Genomic DNA, 24,299 nt, shown 5'->3' with positions numbered 1-24,299 from the left:
AAGCCACTGACGTCCCTGAAGTGGTAATGCCTGGAGATATGAGGCATAGTAAGCAGTGTAGACTTACTAACAGATTTATATGGTGAGGTATGCATGAAATCTGTTTTTAGGATGAGCAAGAGGAGCACACGTCTATCTGGTCTTTGCAGAAAGACCTTTGTTTTCATCCAGCACTTGTGGAGGGAAAGTCCACCATAAATTAATTTGATGTTTGGCATAAATGTATATCTTATTGTTAAAATGGGACATAATCTAAGTACAAACTATATGGTTGTCTATTTGGGTGAATCTTTCGCGCATTATGAGGTTATTATATGAACGTTTTATTAAACCGGGTCCATACTAATTTTTTTTTTTTGTCCCTAGGGGTGAATCTGTGAGGGACAGGTCTTCAGTTCCTGAGCGAGAGCAACCAGAAGATGTCCCACAACCTTTACATATCTTTAAGCACTCCAGGGAAATGGGAGACTGCATAAAAAACAAACCTGAAAAGCCACCAAGTGATGGGTCTCGGGAAGAACCGCCTGACGTTGTAGAGCTGTTACACAAAGACGAAGTTGTGACTGATGGGATCTGTAGTTCAACAGCTAATAAGACATTAGAGGCCATGAAGACTAAGAGACAAGAGGGTGTGGTGCAAAAGGGATTGTCTCTGGATGTGTGAGTATTGGACTGTTCCTTCCACACTGTTAAAACAGGGATGCACAACCTGTGGCCCAAGGGTCACGTGGGGCTCATAGTCCCATTCTGTGTGGCCCCTAACCACATGGACAGCCAGGATTACTATATGTCAGCAGCCACACACAGAAGAGTAGAGGCAGGGACTGGTGGCTACTAGTGGTGCCTGTGTTGGCATCTGTGGATGCCTCGTACATCAGGACAATGGGGTCTCACTCCAGAAAGTCTAGTGTGAATTACACAGGTGGCCTTCTGTGTCTGGGGCTCGCTCTACTGTAGTTTATGGGATTTCTGAAACATGAGGAAGTAAGCAAACGTTCCATGACCAAGAGCCGTGTGCCTGCTTCACCTCTTCCTCTTTAGGGCATATTCACACAGTTTATGTTACAAGGATTTAGTAGAGGATTTTACTGCAAATCCACTTAAAAAATCCATAAAATACTATCTGAATAAGCGTTTTATTAGTTTAACTGGGAAATGTTCAAAGTAATGTAAAAAAAAAAACAGCACTGTGTGGAAAAGAGATTTTAAGATTTTCCCTATTTGCATTTTTGTCTTTTGCTCCCCTTCTTCAAAGAGCCATAACTTTATTCTCCCTTCAATATGGCCATGGGATGATTGGTTTTGCCATATAGTGTACTGGAAAACAAATTCCAAGTGCGATGAGCTTTCGAAGAACAAAGTGCAATTCCACAATTGTTTCCCCAAACCCCCCCCCCCCATGGTCACAAAATGCTTAAACTGACCTGCCACTATGATTCTCCAGGTCATTGTGAGACCCGTAGCATCTCCAATTTTTGGGGGTCTGGGGCTAGGTGAGGGCTTATTTTTTGCATGCCGAGCTGACGTTTTTTATTATTATTTTGTGGTAGATATAATATTTTGATCTCCTGTCAATTGCATTTGATTGAAATGTTGTGGGGGCCAAAAGAATCATAATTTCATAATTCTGTTTTAATTTTTTTTTTTTTTTTTCTTTTTTTTCTCGTTACACCGTTAACCCTATTGGATTAACTTAGTTTGTTGTGATCAGGCTTTTCTGAATGCAGCAATACCAAATTTGTATGTGTGTTTTTTTTTTTTTGTTTTTTTTTTTTTTTGTTTTGTTGTTTGTTTGTTTTTTTTTTATTATTTTAGTTTTGAATGGTGCAGAATATAATAATTTTTAATATATTTTATCACTCTTTTTTTCTACTTTTTACTGGCTTCAATAGTCTCCTTAGGAGTGCTACAAATCAGCTGTCATGTGCCTGAAAAGATGCAGGTTCAGCGCCTGAGCCCGCATGAAATGCTGGGACACAACCTAGGAGGTACCTACATGTCGTAGGTCGTGAAGGGGTTAAATCAGTCAGAAACTTAGTCAACGAGCATTTGATGTGTTTTTATGTGGATCTAGAAGCAGAATCTTGTTGTAAATCATCAAAAAGTTCTGTCTGAACATATCATAGAATCGTAGAGTTGGAAGGGACCTCCTGGGCCATCTGGTCCAACCCCCTGCTCAAAGCAGGATTCGCTAAATCATCCCAGTCAGATGTCTGTCCAGCCTCTGTTTGAAGACTTCCATTGAAGGAGAACTCACCACTTCTCGTGGCAGCCTGTTCCACTCATTGATCACTCTAACTGTCAAAAAGTTTTTTCTAATATCTAATCTGTGTCTCCTCCCATTCAGTTTCATCCCATTGCTTCTAGTCTTTCCTTGTGCAAATGAGAATAAAGTTGATCCTTCTACAATGTGACAGCCCTTTAGATATTTGTAGACAGCTATTAAGTCTCCTCTCAGTCTTCTCTTTTGCAAACTAAACAATCCCATGAGACTCATTGCCACGATGAGCATTTGGAGAGTTTTTGATGTTGCAATTCTGCATCTAGAAGGTATATTAGGTTACTTGCATTTTTTCCATTGCACTTCTGAGTTCTTCTTTTTTTTTTTTTTTTTTTTTTTTCCTTGCATTTTTTTTCCTTATTTCTATCTCGATTTTTGACAGTGCGTCCTTTTTGATATGTCACGCTTTAAATAAAGCTACTTTGTTTCTCATACTTCCTGGTACTTGACTTTGTTGCTGTCATGATCGGATTGCTTGTGTTTTATACATAAGAATTTTCCTTTTCGAATGAAAATGGGGAACATCTGCACATGTAAGGCTCCATATTTGAAAGAGAAATGAACGTGTTACAGATTTGAAACACGTACCGCAGATTAGACCACACTACAAAAAAATTACAGCGGCCATGAGATTTCTATAAATCCCATCCCCTTTGCTGCAACCATAAGGCTATGTGCACACCTTGCGTATTTGATGCGTTTTTTTTCTTCGCGTAAATGGCTCAAAAACGCAATGGAATACTTATGCAAGGTAATTCAATGACAATCTTGAGTTGTTGTACACAAGATCGGTAAGTTTCAAGTCCGTATTTGCAACTTTTTATTTTCTGCAGCATGTCAATTCTTATTGCATTTTTGCCTGAGTTTTGACCCATTGACTGGACAGGGAAAAACGCATCTAAAACGTGTGTATTTTCCGCTGCGTTTTTCTGCCAAGAAATGCAGAAACCGCAACGTGCGCACCTAGACGTTGCATTTTAGATGCAGCTTCAAAAACTCATTGTGGGAACACAGCCTTATAGTGCTGATTCGTGGAGTCCTGTAAATAGGCATAAATTTAGACTTTCATGGTATGTACTTCTAATATGCCATAAATTAAGATAATACCCCTTTAACTTTTAGTTCAGCCCTCAGATTGGCTTAGCATGACAATGTGGCCCTTGGACCGGAATAGATTTTTGATGTTGCAGGTTTTCCACAGTATTTTTGTACTTATTAACTAAATTTAGCTTTCTTACTTTTTTTTTTCATTATTGCATTTTTTTTTTCACTGCTGTTTTTGTCTCTTCTTGCTATGTCATGTTTGAAGTAAAGCTACTTGATTTTTGATACTTCCTGGTAATTGGCTCTGACAAATGATTATGTGCGGATTACAAATGTTTTTCGTGCATTTCCGTAGCTGAAACTCACTGACACGTGTGCGCTTTTTTTTTTTTTTTTTCCTGCAAATCTTCAGCATCTAATGCAATTCTATGCAAACAAATAAGCATAACTCCGAGTACCCACAAGAGAAATTGACATGTTGTGAGTTTGAAACTCACCCCAGGTTAGTTTTAGGTAGCGTAAAAAAAAAAAAATAAGACAGCGAGCAGTAGATTTCTACAAATCCCATCCACTCGCAGGAGCTGTAAGACGCTGAGTCTGATGCAATAGAAGTATGCAGCATAAAAAACTCACCAAAACCTCATCGTGAGAACAAAGCCTTAGGATTAAACTCCATTTTGGTTTCGGACCGTCTCCAACTATATGTAATCCCATTACTTTTGCTGAATTGGTTCTAGTTTTTGATATAATTCATCCATTAATGCATTCTCCCAATGTGACTTGTGTGTGATTAATGCATTAGCTTTTGGTCTTTCTTTTAACAGTCTTAGGTAATGAGATATGCCATGTAATTATTTTATATTCCAATTTTTATTCTTCCAATGCTATAAAAGCGACTTTTCCAGGACGTCCCTCCTGACTGCAAAATCAGGACATAGACCTTCATATCATTGATAGGGTCAAAAGACCCCTCCCTCCACTGCCTACCATTGTTTGTCCTGTCCCTGTCGGGAACAGACGCATAGGTGGAGCGCTTGTGGTGCAGAAGAAGTTTTCTCTCAGTTGATCAGGAACGCCAGACTGCTGGACTCAGGGGGATCGCTTCCCTCTCCTTCCTCCTGCAGCATGGTCCGGAAGAAGACGCCTCACTGATCAAGAGGTCCCTCAGCCTTCCAGTATAGCTGGAGCTCCTGGTTTAAGCTGCTTCCTCCTCAGGGGGGCTCTTGGCAGGTGCTTACAGCCAGAGACTTCTCCAAGCAGAGAGCATTTCTTGTTACAGTCGAATGACACATAAGCCTTTGGTGCCCGAGGTGCCTTCCAGAGTTGATCGCACTTCTAAGATTTAGAAAAGTGTTCCAAGATTCACTTAATGGGGAAGGTGCGCCTAATGATGCAAATGCAAGGCAGGTGAGATTGGGTACTATTTATTGTATTACTGGAGCGGGGGGATGTTAAGTTACCAATGCAGTGAGACAGCCAGCAATGGATGGACAAAACACTGATCCGTCTGATACACATACTGAATTCCTGGAACAAGTGAATGATGATAAATCACACCATTGTCTTTTCCACCTGGCATTTGCACTATATTATATATGACCTTTAGGATAAATATGTTCCTAAAAGATCTATGGTCCCTTTCTGTTTCTAAGAAGAAAGGGAAAAAATGTGCCACATGCAGCATGAATCTGACAAATAAGGAATTCAATTCTATTCAGAGTCCATTGCTGAGGTGGCAAAGGAAGAACACCCCTCCTTCATGACCGATATGAGGGCCATGATCAGAGAAGTTCAAAATTCCGTATCAGAGGTAGTTTCCCTTCAATCTTCCCAGGAGAACGAATTATCATATCACTCTGACCAGGGCCGCCATCAGGGTGTTACTGCCCTTACTACAGTATGGGCCCAGTGATTAGGAGGAAAAAAGGGGGGCCCGGCCGAGGGCCCCGAGCACGATGGCAGCCCGGTCTGTGCTTGGGCCCCCAGACATTTTGTTCAGGGCAGGCTGCAGCTTCCGAATGCCCCCGATGCATAACAACACTGTGGTGTTTTAAAGAACGGAAATGGCCACTGCAGCTTTCAGCTGGGTGCATCATGGTCCTGATGTGACATCACACACTGCTCCACTTCCTCATTCTGGAGCAGAGCAGCGTGCGGTGTGCCACGTGGAAGCTGTCGGCGGATGGCGAGGCGGCGGAACAGACCAGAGGAGGCGGACCGGACGAGGCGACGGGCATGCAACAGACCCAGATGACCAGGTGGATGCGGCAGGCGAGCAGGGTGAGTCTCCCTCCGGTCTCCAGAGCCCAGGTGCCGCGGGCGGTGAGAAGAGGCTTGGCTGCAGACAGTGCTCAGTGGTGACTTGGGACCCGCTGGGCCGCATCCATCCAACAGCTAACAGGGCCAGGGGGGCCCCCAGTCACCACTAGCCTCTCCCTGGGCCCTGTTGGATGTGGGCCACCAGTCCCCTGTAGCCTCCGCCTGAGCCCTTTTGGGCGTAGGCCCTCAGTCACCACTAGCCTCCCCCTGGCCCATTGTAAGGCTAGTGGGACTGGGGGTCGCATCCAACAGAGCCCAGGGCAAAGTTGAAATTTCCCTTCCTGTTATGCCTCACCTCTAAAGTACACCACTTTTTTTTACTTTTGCTGATATATTTTGGTGAAAAAGGTAACAGTTAATGGAAGTGATCATCAGAGATTGTTATTGGACTGATTGAAGGGGAGAACCGCAGCATTAGAAGTCCTGTTATTATAGCTTCTAACCAATTCCTTTTCTCGGGGGGGAACCATTGGTTTCATCTGCCTAAGCACCAAAATACCTCATCCAGGTCTTGATGATGATATCCATAAAAATAAAAAAGCAGGTCTGTATATGAGAAGAATCTAACCAAAAAACAGCATAGATGTTTTATAAATGTATTTGTGCAATAAAGTTGTTATTAATTTGCAATGATGATAAAAAAGTGTATAAATACTGTCACTTTCTGTAGAAAAGAGCAGATGATGATGATTCCGCTCCTCGGGCCTTGGTTTGCACTTGTGCTGATTTTGGACATCCAGGTCTGGATCACACATGAGAGGAGAAGAGCAGGAATGTGTGACATGTGATCTGTGTAGTTGGAGTTCTCCTGGATTCCAACAGCATCGCAATTAACCATATGGCCTTCTGTCTGACCATGGGCAGGAAGGTGAAGGAGCAGCCGCTTCCTTCCATCTGTCCATGGCCTTGTAGGTGAAGGAGCAGCCGCTTCCTTCTGTCTGTACATGGCCAAGTAGGTAAAGGAGCAGCCGCTGCCTTCTGTCTGTACATGGCCAATTAAGATAAGGAGCAGCCGCTTCCTTTTGTCTGTACATTTTCTATAAGTGAAGGAGCAGCGGCTTCCTTCTTTCTGTCCATATCCGGTATGTGGAGGAGCAGCCGCTTCCTTCTTTCAGTGCATAACCGGTAGGTGAAGGAGCAGCCGCTGCCTTCTGTCTGTCCATATTCGGTAGTCTTCTCCTTACCACCACATTGTAGATGAGTCGTCCAGATGGTGACATAGCAAGTATAGCTGAAAGAATTCCTTCAATTTCAGCCTTTAATTACTTGCTATGTTGATCCAGAGGAAGGCAAAAAATAACCCTGAGGACTCGTTGCTGGATTATCCTCATATCAAGGGAAAAAAATTCCTTCCTGACCCCAAGTATGGCGATCGGAATAAATCCCTGGATGTTTGGTGCTCAAATCTACGTGGATGTTATGTGGTGGAAGCTCGGTAGGTTTGTCACAGTTCGGTAAATGAGAAAGTCCAGTTTTGTTGTCTCATCCAATTAATATAAATCTTCATTCCTGGATGTTACTGGAATGGGGCTGATTGTTATCAGCCTAATAGTCCTGCTGTGAGAAGAGAAATATACACATCTGAGAATCAGCTCCTCACATTCAGTATATACAGTGTACTGGGGGATATAACAATAAGAGGTATAGTGGGTAAGTGCGTTACTGGGTAGTGATAACAATATGGATGTCTGTATGTGTTGTACTTACATAGTAATATGGGAATGGTGGGTCGGATCTGCCGCACTCCACATCGCTCCAGTCTATGGAGTGGAAGAACGGATGGGACCTGATAGATGATGTAATGGCAAACCGGGCAGATGGAGTTTTGCAAAGAAGCTAGAAAATGAAAGAGACCATTAGTCATTAGATTATGTATTATTACTGATAAGTTATTACACAATGTCTATGAACTGTCCACATCTTATCTTCTATCTCTTCTTGTAATCCCCCGTCATCCTTATCCATCTGATCTTACCCCTTTTATGATGTCAATGGTATTAGTGCACATCCCTGGTGGAAAATAAGGGGTGTGCTCACGCAGAGACTGGTGGTACTCCTCCATTGAGCCTTCGCTATAGAATGGCCGGTTACCTACACTCATCATATATAAGATGACGCCAAATGAAAATGAGTCTGCCAGATGGTTGTAGCCTTCACGGTCCATTATCTGTGGAAACATGAGATTGGAGAGAAGCTGAATATACCGGGAACAGGATTTACACAAAGGGACAATGAGAATCGGTCTGTGATTAGATGTGAGCAGGATAAATTGTGATCAGATTATCCCTCAATCCTACTATCGGCATCAATCACACAGAGATGTTCCTTACCTCAGGCGCTATGTAACCCTGAGTGCCAACAAATTTATTCACTATGCCATTCTCAAACACATTCATGGCTGATAAGCCAAAGTCGGAGATTTTGATGTGTCCGGTGTCTTGGAGGAGGATGTTCTCTGGCTTCAGGTCACTGCAGGGAGAAGGAGCAGACACTGATTGTGAGGATTATTCATGAAAATAACTTTCTACAATAGATATGTAAGGAGACAACAGAGCGTCACAGGTGACAGATTTATGGAGGTGAAATGATTACCTATGTATGACGCCGTGTTCATGCAGGAATTGGAGTCCGCACACCATCTCTGCCGCAAAGAGTCTGTGGAGTAAAAATGGAAGGGTGAATCAGTGGTTACATACACAATCATACAGAGAACATGAGGAGATCACACACACGTCCTTTTCATGTCATTATGTTTTCTTGTTGTCATTGTCCATTGCTCTAGGACTACAGCGGATTATTAACATTTAGTACAAGACATTTACCTTGTTGTCTCTGTGTTAAACGACATCGATTCTGCCATGTGGTAAAACAGGTCTCCTCCAGCCATATAGTCCATGGATATAGCATAATTGGTTTGTGTCTCCGTATACGCCCGCATGGACATTAGGTAGGGGCATCCAGCAGCCATTCTCATGATTTCTACCTCTGTAGAGAAAATGTCCTCCCTACAAGACCTTTTGTCCATGATCTTAATGGCCAGCAGTCCTTCATTGACCAGATCTGATGTCAAGATGACCTGGAGAAAAATCACAACAGGTCAGACCAAAAGCTCATCTATTACTGTGTAATATGTCACTAGTTTATCCCAATTATCCTTACATATGAGCATCCTGTAATGAATATGTACATCCCTCCTGGGTATCTGTGCAGGATACATTGGTTGAATACGGAGGAGGATAAATTCACACTTACTTTTCCGAAGCGTCCGTGTATAAGAACTTTCTGGAATTCAAGGCTGGCAAGGTCAATAGTATTTGGAGTGTTGACCATTTCTTTAATGGGTGAAATACAGATTTTAGCTTCACCAAGGTCTTCTGCTGGCATGGCTGCTATGTCATAAGGTATCATAAGGCTTCTATCTGCTAAGATGATACAAGATTATTAACCCCTTTGTAAACGCATAATGGAAATGTTTGTCATGATGTGCAGCAAATGTATGGAGCGGGCACAGTAGCTGAGCATGCACCGTACCAGGCAGATGCTCACTGTGTTACATAGCTGCCACCTGACTTTTTTTTTTTTTTTTTTTTTTTGCATTTTTTGGAGGCATTGTGTCCACCTAACAAATTGCAATAAAAAGATATCACAATGTTCTGTCTACCCAGGAAAGGCATCAAGAAAAAAAAAAAAATCGCACAGCTCCATCGAGTTATCAAAATCAAAAAGTTACAATGTCTTAGAATAATGGGGACACAAACCAGATTATAAATATAATTCCTTATTATCTGTTATAAACCCCTATGCGTGTTCAGCATTATCATAGATGTAACTGATGTGGAGAAACATCTTGTGAGGTCATTTTCACCACAAATGACTGAACACAGTTAAAAAAATGGAAGAATCATTTTTTCCACAGTTTTACCACATTTTAAACCTTTTTTCCTGTTTTCCAGAACATTGAGTGATAAAATGAATAGTGGCCTGCAAAACTACAGCTTGGTCCAGTAAAAAAACAAGTCCACATACAGCTACATTGGCAGAAAAATTAAAAAAAAAGTTGTGTTTTCGAAGCAGGGAGGCAAAAAACGGAATATTACTCCGTCAACAAGAGGTTAACAAATATAGTGCCAGAGCATATATTATAATTTTAAACAGAATTATGTAAATGAGCAGGGAATGTCTAATATTTGGGCTTTCATTAATCAAAACTGTCCAATAGCAAAAAAAGTTCCTGTTCCCATAGCAACGAATCACAGCACAGATTCCATTTCTTAACATTCTATAGAACAATGAAAGCTACATTGTGATTGGTTGCTATGGACAACAAGGGCAGTTTTTCGGCACTTTGGATAATTGTGACCAGTACATAATATTAGGAGTATAATCCCCTTCACCCCAGTCTCATTATACAGAGAAATTTCCATCTTACCTGGCTCCTCTTTATCCGGTGAGGTGTTTGGTGGAGAATCACACAGCTGTTTGTTCTCTGGGATGGAGATGTTCTCAGCTGATGTCCTGGACCTCCGTAATGCACCATTCCCATTTACAGTGGGTTTGGCATAGATGAGACGTCTCCTACATTGGACAACCCAGTCTCTGCTGTTCCTGATCCTCTTCTGGGCTGCCACTCTTTGTAGGTTCTGTGTCTCCAGACTTTCAGATCTGGATAGTGTGACATGTCTCTGTGTTTCCTGGAGAACCTCTTCCAGCTCTAACTCTGCGCTGATGTTTCTCCGCTTATTGAGGATGTCATCTTTGTTCCTCCTCCGTATTTCAGGGACCAGATCTCCGATTTTTTTCAAGGAGATTATAATGGCCCTCTGAAGCTCAGTGGAGGCTGCAGAGTGAGACTCCATGAGGGTCTCCATTTTCCTTTTCTCTGTAAGGATCTCATGTCTTTTGGTCTTTCTCATTTTCTCCAGAGTTTGATGTTTGGGCGCCATTTCTGAGGCGCCAGTGTCCATGTCCGGTAGAGTAAAGTCTTTTCGCCCTAAAGCGAACAATGGTACCTGCTCTTCATTAATTCCTCTCTTCTTGCTCAGAACCCAATCTCTTTGGGCTCTTCTTCTGTCTTTATCCATTTTGTAATCAATTTTTGCTTCGTTTGTCACGAAAAACAAAAGGGGTTGCCTCATCCTTGGGAGTCTGTAAGGCAATGATTTCCCTTAGGCCGCAACAATGGAATATAGAATGTGATGTCATCACATGACTTGTGACATCGGTTTTATTGTGATGTCACCATGAGAGAGATGATAGACAGATTTTTTTCTTTATAGATTGATAATATATAAAGTGTATATATTTTATATATAAAATTTGGAGTATGCAAGCCAAACTTTTGCTTGTGGGTGTGTATGTGTGTATATATATGTGTGTGTGTGTATGTATATATATATATATATATATATATATATATATATATATATATATATATATATACACTGTGTGTTCAAGTTGTACTTTTGATGAAACCTTTAATTATTGAACAACTACAGCGCTGTCGGTTAGTTCAAAAGGTTAATAAATGTGAACCCTGAATATTTAGGAAAATGTAAGTGAGGCTTGGTCTTTCTTATGAGAATATCTATGTGCAAAATTATTATTGTTACAATCGTTGGTAAATATCCATTTTAAAACAATGTTACAGGTATTGTATCGCACAATTAACAATAGATAACTGCAATACAGTAAAATATATTAATATATAGGACATTGCCCTCATCTGCAGTATCAGAATTATGAGAATGTAGCAGAGATCAAAGTATACATTAATTCTAGAAAACAGTATACTCTTCTTGATCCATTTTTTAATTCGGAATCTCATCCCATGAATTTAGGTATCTGGAGCACATCAGGCTTTTCCTATTTATTATTATTATTATTATTATTATTATTATTATTATTATTTATTATTATTTCTTTCTTAGCAATGTTTTTTATTTTTTATTACTTATTGTCTATTTTTCATTTTTTCTTTGTTTTTCCCCTTTTTTCTTTTTATTAATTTTATTCTTTTTTTTTCATGTTTATTTCTCTTTTCATTTATTCAGTGTTTTCTTGGTTTTTTTTTTGTTTTTTTTTGTTTTTTTTTGTTTTTTTTCCTCTTCCCTTACAATTTTTATCTGCTCCTAGCATGGTTATATTTTCCACCTCTTTCTCTTTTCCTTACATTACATTAAAGGCCCCGTCACACACACACAGCGAGATCGCTAGCAAGATCGCTGATTTTGTGACGCAACAGCGATCTCTCCAGCGATCTCGCTGTGTGTGACATGTATCAGCGACCGGCCCCCCCGCCGGGTATTGCTCCTGGGCCATTTTTTGATCATTGGTCTCCCGCTGGCCAGCACGCATCGCTGCGTGTGGCAGCGGGAGACCAACGATCAGTGACGCTGGTAGCTGGTATCTAGGGTAAACCGCGGGTATCCAAGAGCCGCGCGGCTCTTGGATACCCACTGTTTGCTCTAGATATGTTCGCTGGTCCTGATCGCTGGTGAGTCTGTCTAACTATATCCCAGCGATCCCATCCATGTCGGATCGTTGGTGGGACCGCTGGCACATAGTTGTGTGTAACGGGGCCTTAAGACTGCGTTCACACTAGGCGTTTTGCTGTGTTGTTTTTCACACAGATAGTAAATACACCACCAACATCCAGTGAATACACCCTCACAGGCGGTAAATACTCCCCCAGGCTGCAAATCCCCACCACACAGTAAACACCACCCACACCCAGTAAATATTCCCCCACACACAGTAGATACTCACCCAGGAAGCAAATACCCTGCACACACATAAAGCACAGCAATGCACACAGTAATAATAATAAATTTGATTTCTATAGCGCCGACATATTCCACAGCACTTTACATTTCAGAGGGGACTTGTGCAGACGATAGACATTACAGCATAACAATAATCACATAGATCATAACAGATACCAAGAGGAATGAGGGCCCTGCTCGCAAGCTTACAATCTGAGGAAAAAAAGGGAGACACCGTAAACACCACCCACACCCAGCATATACCCCCTCCACACTGTAAATACACCCTCACACGCACTAAATTCTCCCCCAAGTAGTAAATACCCGCTACACGCAGTAAATACTCCCCCACAAGCAATAAATGCCCCCCAAGCAGTAAATACCCCTCCTCCATCTTCGGTGTGTTCAGCTCCACCAATAATCCTGGTGTTTAGCGCTTCAATTGTACTTGTGTCTGTAAGACATGAATACAATTGATTAGCATGAATTGGCTAATTTATGCGCTAAACTTTCTCAATTTTTCATATTCCTAGTGCAGTAATGCAATTCAATTTTTATATTTGCATGCTATGGCGCTACAGAGTGCTGCTTTATTTGTTTGATTGTATATGAGTTGGTGACTCTAGGTAAGCACCTGTTCACACCTAGTTAATATTTGGATGTGACGGTCAGTTTCTTGTTTTGTATTCATTAGCCTTCTCACTGAGGACTCCGCCTATTAGCCTCAGGCGTTTTTAATCACATCAGGACCCTAACCCCTCCACAGAGATATAGATTTTAGTCCAAGAGAGGATTCACATTAGGTTCACATACAGATGAAGACTTTGGTCTAAGAGAGGATTGGCATTAAGTTAGGTCCTGGAAATGAGTATCCCCTTAACGTGGCTTCCAGATACACATGAATTGGCCAATTTATGCGCTAAGCATCCTCAATTTATCATATTTCTAGTGCAGTAATGCAATTCAATGTTTATATTTCATATTTGCATGCTATGGCGCTACAGAGTGCTGCTTTATTTGATTGTGACCTAGTGGACTCTCCCATGACTACCACCCCCTGCCACCTTGTTACAACTGCATATGAACAGAAAGGGACTGCACATGAAGTGAGGGGAGGGGAACTGCATATCAACAGAAGGGGACTGCACATGATGAAGTGGGGGGGGGGGGAGAATGGGGGACTGTAAATGATGAAGTGAGGGGGAGTGAGGCTGCAAATTATGAAGTGAGGGAGGAAGGGGGACTGCAAATGATGAAGTGAGAGGGAGGACAGTAAATGATGAAGTGAGGGGGACTGCAAATGATGAAGTGAAGGACGGGGTACAGCAATTGAATTAAACGTGGGGGATGGGGAGAGTAAATGAGGACCTGGGGAGAGCAAATAATGATGCATTTTGAGGGTGATGGGAGTTAATGATGTATTGAATGTGGGGGGAGCAGTTGATAATGAATAGAGGGTGGGAGAAAGAAGACATGACAATTAATTGTGGCGGAAGGTGCATGTAAATATAATGAATCGGGGGAGCGGAAGGCACATCGTGGAGGCGTTGAGGATGCAGTGACTGGTCATGAATTGGTGGAAAGAGTACAGGGGCTAATTAATGTATATATTAGGTGGGGCAAATGGCTATTTGTAGTTGGTGGAGGCGCAGTGGTGAATTATAATTTATATTTGGAATGGCGGATTCCATAATAACTAATTATATATTAATGGTGGGTGCACGTCTATATTCAGATGTGTAGTGTAGAAGAAAGGGAAAAAGTGGGGAATGTGCTCTGGAAGCCAGGCTCTAGGTAACTTATTTTATGCAGAGACAAGTCCTGGCTGGAAGAAATTATGGCAGTCTGTGCTGCATGAAAAAGACAAGCAAAGATGACGGACTACAGGTAGTGACGTCACTGGTGAGTCAGTGTGTTAGCTGTACAGTGACACTATACACTCTATTACCTGTTCACTGTACACTATATACAGAGCTCCTGTGTATAATGTCAGTGGTGATCACTGTATTACCTGTACACCAACATTATATACAGAGCTCCTGTGTATAATGGCATTAGTGTTGTGTTTTTAAAATGATCAGTATTGTAGTATTTGGTCACTATGTGGTGGTAGTATGTTATCTGGTTATGGTGTGGCAGTATTTCTCCCTGTATGTGGCATTATTTGGTCACTACGTGATGGTAGCATGTGATCTGGTCATGGAATGGAGGTCTTTGTTCCTTGTATGTGGTATTATTTCGTCACTATGTGGTGGTAATATATGGTCAGTAGGGTCCCGCCAAAAGAGTCTACCTTGTCGAGGTGGCGGCGTAAAAATTATTTTGGCCAAAACAAAAGTTGCTGGCTATGTATGTGATCTGTTGTCTGCTGGGAACTGTTAATATCAGATTAGTGAGAACGTGGTGCAGAAGATGAGTTTTTGCAAGAGCAAGCGGTAGGACTGTGGAAGGTTTTGTTGTGTGGAGGCGGAGCTGCGGTGGAGCCTGGGTGGGATCTTAAGGGGACATGAAAATTTTGCCAGTATGGGGCCCTGAAATTCCTAGTGGCAGCCCTGACTCTGACCCTGAACAGGAGGAAGGTGAAGGATTAACCCCTACCTTACCCGAGGAGAAAAATAAATACCTTTTTCTCTTAGGGAAGGTACTGATACTCTCCTGCAGGCAGTAAAGAATACGATGAAAGTCGAGGAGACCCATCAACCCTCCATACAGGATGAGATGTTTGGGGGGGGAGGTTAAGGTCCTGGAAGTATTCCCAGTTAATAAATATATAAAGGCTATGATCTTGGAGGAGTGGAATCACGTAGAGAGGAGACTAATTATACCAAGGAGTTTCAGATCTCGTCTCCCGTTCAAACCAAAAGAGATGAAATTATGGGAAGTAGTCCGTAAGATCGACATCCCCATTGCCAGAGTGACCAAAAAGACATCTATTCCTTTCAAGGATTCATCAGGTTTGAGGGATCCTATGGACATTATGACAGATGAGCTACACAAGAGAACATGGGAGACACTGGCAGCAATTATTAAAGCTAGAACTAATATAGCTGCTACCTCAGTAGCAAGATCCATGAACCTATGGATAGTTGAGCTAGAAAGTCACCTTAGAAAAAAAGATATCCAGAGATGATAACCTGGAATCTATTCCCTTACTTAAAAATGGCAACAGGTTTTATGGCCGACGCCTTCACAGAATCGATCCAATTCGCAGCAAGGAATCTGGCACTCTAATACCGTAAGACTGGCTATATAGCTTTAAAACATGACCCAGGGAAAGCCACTCTAAAAACAAGCTGTGTTCCATTCCCTTTTACGGTCTCTGGGTATTTGGCCCAGTATTAGACGACATATTGGAAAAGGCCTCAGACGAGAAAAAAGGATTACCAGAGCAGGAATCGAAAAGAGTATCGTCCTTTCGGAGAACCCAGTCCCTTCACAGAAACTGGATTATAGAGGTTAAGTTAAAACGGGTGGATTGAGCTACCTCCAAAGTAGGCAGAGAAAGGATTATCTTTTTTCAGTCTGACAACTAAAACAGCAAGACAGTGATGCCAACAAGGGTGGGGTGGGGGAACTCCAATCCTTTAAAAATGGCTGGGCAGAAGTATCTCCGACTCCATGGCTACTTCAGACAATATCAGAAGTGTACAGGATAGAGTTTGCTCAGAACCCTCAAGGAAGACTCCATCTCACAACTTCCCAGTCCCCGCTAGTCTACAAAGGCTGCTAAGGCTAAGTTCACATCGCGTTAGGGCAATCCGTTTAACGGATTCGTTTCTATGCGGCACTAACGCAGTGTAACGGATCCGTTAATGCACCCATTGACTTAAATTAGCGTTACGCATCCTAACGCATGTCAAAATTGGCATATGATAGTGATGGTCCCTTATTTTGTGACGCACCTTCGAACACGGATTACCGCGTTTTCGGGTATGTTACGGCGAACGGAAGCTTTCACTCTGCATAGAACTCCATTGCTAACGCATGCCAACGCAATGCAACCATGCGTTAATGCAATCGCAAAAAAACAGACAATTTGGGGCTCATCGTTGGCGCATCCGTTTAACGGATCCGTTAAACGGATTGCCCTAACATGACGTAGTAATACCAGAAGCAGAATGGTTCCTCTCAGCTCATACTCTACTCTATTTTTCAGTAAAAAAAAAAAAACCCAGGGAGACTTGCGCACAATTATAAATCTAAAGTCCCTAAACAAGTGGGTTGTATACAAAGAATTCATAATGTTACCGTTTATCTTCTAATCACAAAGAATATGGTAATGAGTACGCTAGATATCAAAGAAACAAACGACCTGTATCAATTCATCCTCCCAGTCAAAGATATCTGAGATTTGTGGTAAAAGAAGGGGAGGTGATTCAGCACTTTTTTAATTCCATTGTCTTCCGTTTGGTCTTTCCTCCGACCCACGCATTTCCATCAACTTTTTTTTTTTTTTTAGGGGAAAAGGAATAATCATTGTTCAATATCTGGACGACTTTCTCCTAGTAGCAGAATCACCCCGACAGCTAAGAATCAATCTAACATCAACCATCTTGGTTCTAAAGAACCTGGGATGGGTTATAAAGTGGGAAAAGTCTGATCTCATCCCAGGGAAACAAGATTTTTCTAGGAGTCCTCTTGGAATTGGATCAACAGACATTTCCTACTGGAGAAGAAGCAGCACAAACTCGAAACCAGAGTTCTTGCTGTCAAAAAGAACTCTGGTATCTATCAGGGAAAGTGTGAAAATCCTAGGAGTGATGACGGCATCTATACCATGCATACAGTGGAGCCAATTCCACTCAAGGCAGTTACAGCTGCAGATCCTAACATCCTGGAACAGACAAGATGATGGATTAGACAAGAAAATAAGGCCATCTCACATCATACAACCTCAGAGAATGCCGAGCAAGACGTTAAAGAAATGCCAGTTAAATTTAAAATATCAACACTTCAGAATACTATCAGACAATATCACAACAGTGATTTTCCTGTTATCAGGGTGGTCCGAGACATCACAATCGTCAGGCTTTGGCCGCAAATATCTTTTGGGCAGAAAAACAGTCCTTTCAGTTTCGGCAACACACCTAAAGGGATCTCAAAATCTAATTGCAGATTTTCTCAGCAGGAAGGAAGTTCAACAATCAGAACTAGAACCCAATGCTGGGGTATAACTGAACTAGTTATTTGCCACAAAGAGAAGCCATAAGTTTTCATTTTTCCCCTAAGAGAAGCTGGTTTCTTCTGTTAAAAAAGATGGCTCTGAAGGACCTAATCTGCCTGCCGGTAAGGCACGATCTTTTCCAAGGACCAATCTATAATCCCAATGTGAAGTTCCTGCAGTTATCTGCCTGGATCCTGAAAGGCAGATCTTGAGATCGAGGACTTTCAGACTTTGATGTCGGCGATATATACAAAGATCTGGAAGATGTTTTGCTCACAATACCAAAAAACAATGGTGGATAACTCAACCCTAATATTCCAAAGATACTAGATTTTCCTCCAATCCGGGTTTGGTAAAGGCCTAATACTCAACACTTTGAAGGTACAAATTTCAGTTCTGCTTGTTTTCTTGATTATCCGTTAGCAAGCCATCCCTGGATTGACAGATTTATTGAGACCACAGGTAGGATTAGACCTACAATCAAGGACTTTTTCCCTCCATGGTACCTGAATTTAGTGATGAATGGCCTATGTAGACCATTATATGAGCCTCTAGAAGACTTAGACTTTAATATCTCGCTCCTTTTTAAAAACCGCTTTCCTTGATGCCATAACTACTGCAAGACGGATAGGAGCGATACAGGCCTTCTCCATCAAAGATCCATATCTAAAGATCCTAGCGGACTGCATCATATTAAGGTTAGATCCAACATTTTTACCTAAAGTGGTAACTGCTTTTCATATGACCCCAGAGATCCTCTTGCCTTCTTTTGTTGTCAGAACCATAAAGATAGTCTGGAACTGACATTCCATTATTTAAATGTAAAAAGAATGTTAGAATTGGAAGGGACTTCGAGGGTCATCGTGTCCAACCACCTGCTCAATGCAGAATTCACTAAACCATCTCATAGATGTCTGTCCAGCCTCTGAAGACTTCCATTGAACGAGAACTGGCCACCTCTTGTGGCAGTCTGTTCCACTCATAGATCACGCTCACTATCACAAAATTTTTTTTTTTTATAATATCTAATCTGTATCTTCTCCCTTTCAGTTTCATTCCACTTCTTCTCATGTTTCTATGTGCAAATGAGGTTAAGAATGATCCCTCGACACTGACATCCTTTCAGATATTTGTAGGCCACAAAAAGTTTAGATTCCAATCTTTTTCATTCATTTTGCGGGGAAGAATAAAGGGGAATAAAACGTCAAAAGCGACCTTAGCAAGATTGTCGGTTATCGGTCTGACCTATTCTGCAAAAGGAAAAGCACCCTCGGACAACATTGGGACTCATTCAGCCAGAGCATTATCTATGGGCAAAACGAGCAAGGGCCTCAGTAGAGCAAATCTGCAGAGCAGCAACGTGGACAACTCTTAACACCTTTTGCAGACATTATAAGGCTGGTTTCACATTCGCGCTTTTTAAGCGCACGCACGGCCGGGGGTAGCTCCGCCCCCGAGCCGGCTCTCTGCCCGGCGTGCCCGCCCCTTCCTTGTAGCGCCGCCTCCTAGCGCACAGCGGCGCCTGCGATCGGCGCACCCTATCTTTAGCATAGGGTGCGCAGATCGTGCGCTAGTTGCGCTTTGACCTGCGCTGCGCACTTTTGACGGTGCGCCGTGCGCGCCAAAATCAAACTTTTCGGATTTTGGCGCGCACGGCGCACCGTCAAAAGTGCGCAGCGCAGGTCAAAGCGCAACTAGCGCACGGCCTGCGCACGATCTGCGCACCCTATGCTAAAGATAGGGTGCGCCGATCGCAGGCGCCGCTGTGTGCTAGGAGGCGGCGCTACAAGGAAGGGGCGGGCACGCCGGGCAGAGAGCCGGCTCGGGGGCGGAGCTTCCCCCGGCCGTGCGTGCGCTTAAAAAGCGCGAATGTGAAACCAGCCTAAGTTAGACATTCTATCAGCCAAAAGACGTAAGTTCTCCAATCAGTAGTCCCATTCTGAATGTATTCTCCTGATGATGCTGTCAGGAGGTGACGTCCTGGAAAGTAGGAATTGATCCTACTGGTAACTGGGTTTCCAGGAGTTCATCATGACAGCACCCATTACATTCCCTCCGTTTAAATTCCTGTCTGCTATGTGAAGGTAACGTATGTAGAAGGAACCTCGATAAAATAGAGTTGCATCCATCCTGGTGTAGTACTTGAAAAATGACCGGTGGGTGGTAGACGGAGGGGTCTTTTAACCTCTTGTGTGTTCCTGTCTGTATCAAGGATATGAAGGACTATCTCCTGATGGTGCTGTCATGGTGGACTCCTGGAAACCCAGCTACCGGTAGGACTTTCTCCTAGCTTTTGAAACCAGAATTCTACTGTAATTAACTATTATCTAAGACATTAGAGCCAATCCGGCAAAACTGAAGTCATATTCTTAATCGGCACCATAAACGTACCTTAATATAAAACTGTTCAACATTGTTGACACTAAAATCACTATATCCTAGTGTAATTGTTAATTATTTGTATAATTAGTGATGAAGATCTTTATCGAGATGAAGAAGAAATTGAAAAAGAAAAAATCGAGAAAGGTATTGCAGCAATTGACAAAGGCACAACAGGTACGCTTTCTGAGCTTTTTCTTCCTTTTTCCTTTGAATTCTGATTACTCAGTATTGCACTTAAAGATCCTCTTGTGATGAGCGAGCGCTCAGTCCTCTATACACTGACGAGGAAGTCGTAGGCTTAGACAGAAAGCGAGTTACTTCTTTATTAACATGAAAAACACTGAAAATATACAGGGAGGAAACAAATCTTCCCCTTTTATAGAGTTGTATACTTAACTTAGGGGTTGGTAAGTAGAATGTAGCAGTAGTAAGGTCTTTTATTAAAGTCTTCATTTAATCACTGTCATAACTACAGAATTATTAAAGGGATAGTCCCATCTCCAAGATTGTTTCCCAGTATGTAGTAGGTAATTATAATATAAGCAAATACCTCCAATTATAAATGTAGTATAGTTCTTCTGATTTTTTTATGTCGCCTTTTCCATGTGAAGGGCATTGCAGTAGCTTGGGCATCCATGGTTACAGCTAGTAAAAAGTACAGAGAAGTAGGGCACTCCAGAATCTGGAGGGTGCACAGAATGGGGTCCAACCCCGTAATATACGAGTGTAGAAAATAATCTGGCACTCCAAAAGCAAAGGAAATCTTGAATTTTATGTAACCAATCCAGAGAATCCCACGCTAGGCATAATGAATGTCACGCTTCGGTTAATCAGACCTTTTCTCAAATGTTCGCTACGCAAAAAAAGGAATGACAAACTGACAAATAGACATGATTAGGTACATATAAGGTGACACCATGTAAAAATGATAATTATGCAAATTGTCTCTTCAGAGAGGAAGAGGACTAGAACTCTAGTGCCACCTATTGGAAGTAGCAAAAGTGCTAGACGAAAACGTAAAGTTATGGAACAAAATTCTATAAGAGTGTTAATTGGCAAAGTCCGAAGATTGTGGTGCAGACTATAACATAAGGATTGTGAATCCATATTTGTTAGAGTATTGCTCTCAAATTGACAGGGTATAACGTATAACAAGAGAAGAGAGAATACAGAATGCATCGAAAAATCTACCATAAACAGATACATGCCGTACACTATACCATATGTATAAGGCCAGAGCAAAGAGGACGTTGTGGGTACTATGGTACGGGGTGTGACCACTGCCAATAATGGTGAAGGGGTGCAGTGGTGAGTCCTGCTAGTCATATTGCAGTGTAGAAATCTGAGTGATGGCCGCTGTATGACAACCTAAGCTCTGTAAGAGAAAACTAAACCAGCTTACCAAAGTGGCCGGAGGGAGAGGAGTTGCAATTGGCATATAGGGCCATGGTAATGTACTAAGTCGCTGCAAGAATGGCGCCAATGTGGAGTATAACATTTTGGTTTAAATCTCTTTATGACGTCATTATCTGTCGATGCATCGGAAATGACGCAAGTGGGAGGCGTTGGTAGGTTTGTCGGCAGGCCGTGATTTGTTACACTTAGGGCGCCATTCTTGCAGTGACTTAGTTCATTACCATGGCGCTTTACGCCAATTGCACATTTTCCCGCTCCGGCCACTTTGTGCTTGTTTGAGAAAGGTCAGATTGACCGAAATGTCTCCTTTACAGTATATGCACAGCATCTCATTTACGGTATGCCTATGAAATAGGCGCACGACACGTAACAGTAAATCTAACCAATGAGTGGGTGCAATGAAAGTAGCACTGGAAACCAAAAAAAGGGGGGACATCACTGAAAGGTATGCGCACCACGATACTTATGTGTAAAAGGGAAAAACTTTATTAACAGTTGGAAGTTAAAACATAAATTAAAACCAGACCATTTTCCCCCACATGCAGTTTATAAGAATAATAATCATAAGGACCATGGTATAGGTCCTAGAAAAAAAAAAAACCACAAGCCCCTATATCATGAAATGCAGCATGCAAAAAATTAAAGATCTGCAAATAAACCCTGGGTGTAAGTGACCCACAACAATGTATGGTACAAATACAAACACACAGCATGCACATAAAACTATACCTGAGGAAACCCTGAGTACCTGGGTAATGCTGGTACAAAAAGGGATGCTGTCCCCTTAATAATGTGACGTGAATGATGCAGAAACAATAAAAGGAAATGTTCCCAAAACATAATATGGGACAACATCCTGGCCTTGATGGTTGATTCAATGAGCAAAAGAGACCTAAATAATAAAAATATACAACAGACAATACTGTCCCTTAAGAGTCTGTCTCCATAGACTGATACAGAAAAAGTCATGAGTCTGACACACCAAACAGAGGGCACCACTGATTATGTACCAAATGAAGTGCTGCAATACCAAACCCTCCAGAACTGAGACCTGTAGAGGGAGAAGGCAATCAGTTGCCTGGACTGTGGGTGTCCCAGGGCAAGAGGGCGGCAGAGCAATGCCCCACAAGTATCGTTGACGTCAGATGTCTTCATCAGGGGTAGTGGTGTCCATAGTTAATGTAAGTCTTAAACACCTTATTTAATTGGTGGTCGGTGTGCAACAGCACGCCAGAGAAGGAATCGGAAGTCAGCTGCTGAGGCCGAGAATGCAGTATGGGCAGACGTCTCTGGCCATACTTAACCTAGTGCGCCTGCGCCAGTATACAGACCCCCGCGACGACCAGGGAAAAAAGAGACAATGAGCGCATGCGCAGCTCCCGGGAGCATGGGATGAAGATTGCCATAGATGTGCACAGAAAGAAGACATGGCATAGGTGGACAAATCATGGGCTAAGGATGTAAAAGGGGGGACAAGGGTCTCTTATTCAGGGCCAGGGGGTATAAAGTATAAATATAAAATAAACTTATATTGCCCAATGAGAATTGATATGAGCGGTTTGCGGAATGTACCGTATTTTTCGCTTTATAAGACGCACTTTTGTTCCCCAAAATTTTGGGGGAAAGTGGGGGGTGCGTCTTATAAAGCAAATCTGTGTGCTGCTGTGCTATAGAGTGGGGGGGGGCCTCTGGTGTGAAGTCAGGGGGCTGGGGTGGGCTGGATGGGGGCTGCAGAGACAGTGGGAGGTCCTTTGCTCCCGCTCATTAGGCTCATGTAATATTCACTGCACCTGCTGTCCATCACCTCGGTGCTGAAACAGCCCTGAGTTGGTGGACAGGGAAGTGGTGCATATTATATGTGCCTGCACTCTCCCCCCGTCACTATAGACACTTACTGATGATCGCTCCTGCTCCAAGCTCCCCCATGGCTTTCCTATGTCGAGTCTGCTGTCATCCTCCTGCAGGGCGAGCGGCAGCAGCAGCTCATTCAGGCAGCTCATCGCTTCAGGACTTTGCATGATGGGACCATATGACCTGCGGTCACATGACTCCCAGTGTGCTCTGCGAGTCACATGACCGCAGCTGAGCAGCTCCTATTGGTCACATCATGGAAGGTCCTGTAGCTACAATGAGCTGCCTGAATGAGCAGCAGTTTCGTGCGCCCTGCAGGAGGAGGATGACAGCAGACTCGGCACAGACACAGGTAAGCCACGGGGGAGCTGGGAGCAGGAGCGATCATCAGTAGGTGAGTTAACTGTTTATTATTTTAGCATGTGCTTGCCAGCAGGGGGGAAATATAGGGACGGGGGCCATGTGTGCTAGCAGGGGGAAATATAGGGATGGGGGGGGACAATGTGTGCCAGCATGGGGGAATATAGGGATGGGAGGGGCCATGTGTGCCAGCAGGGGAGAATATAAGGATGGGAGGGGCCATGTGCCAGCAGGGGAGAATGTATGGAGGGGGGGGACAATGTGTGCCAGCAGGGGGGAATATATGGAGGGGAGGACAATGTGTGCCGACCGGGGGGACAATGTGTGCCAGCAGGGGGGAACATAGGGACGGGGGTCTGTGTGAATGCCAGCAGGGGGGAATATAGGGACGGGGGGCCGTGTGCGTACCAGCAGGGAGGCATATAGAGAGAGAGGGGCATATAGTGACCGGGGGGGGCCATATCCAGGATAGGATGGGGGGCCATGTGCCAGGATGGGGGTTATATAGATACCAGGATGAGGGACATATATATGATATGTAAGACTAACACTGGCATTATAAGACACACCTCCATTTAACATAAAAAAACAAACATTTTTTTTCTTTTTCTTCACCAGATTTGGGGGTGCGTCTTATAAAGCGAAAAACATGGATATTAATGTATAGTAGTATATGTAATGTAGAACGTAAATAAAAAGTATATAAATGTCTAAGGCGAGA

At 42.8% G+C, this 24,299-nt stretch overlaps 1 protein-coding gene across 2 annotated transcripts in view; it reads left to right on the top strand.

The window, feature by feature from the left end:
* The window catches only part of OTULIN (OTU deubiquitinase with linear linkage specificity), a 76,115-nt gene that overhangs the window by 6,223 nt on the left and 45,593 nt on the right, over positions 1–24,299 (top strand). For both annotated transcript variants that reach the window (XM_073569447.1, XM_073569445.1), the window contains exons 4-5: positions 367–660; positions 20,040–20,125. In XM_073569447.1, the coding sequence (XP_073425548.1) occupies positions 367–660; positions 20,040–20,125 (380 nt within the window). The remainder of the gene's footprint in view (positions 1–366; positions 661–20,039; positions 20,126–24,299) is intronic.

This window comes from Dendrobates tinctorius, unplaced genomic scaffold (genome assembly GCF_039654945.1).
Source record: "Dendrobates tinctorius isolate UK_male_01 unplaced genomic scaffold, ASM3965494v1 ptg000025l, whole genome shotgun sequence".
Taxonomy (NCBI): domain Eukaryota; kingdom Metazoa; phylum Chordata; class Amphibia; order Anura; family Dendrobatidae; genus Dendrobates; species Dendrobates tinctorius.
This window is presented reverse-complemented; position numbering and strand designations above follow the sequence as displayed.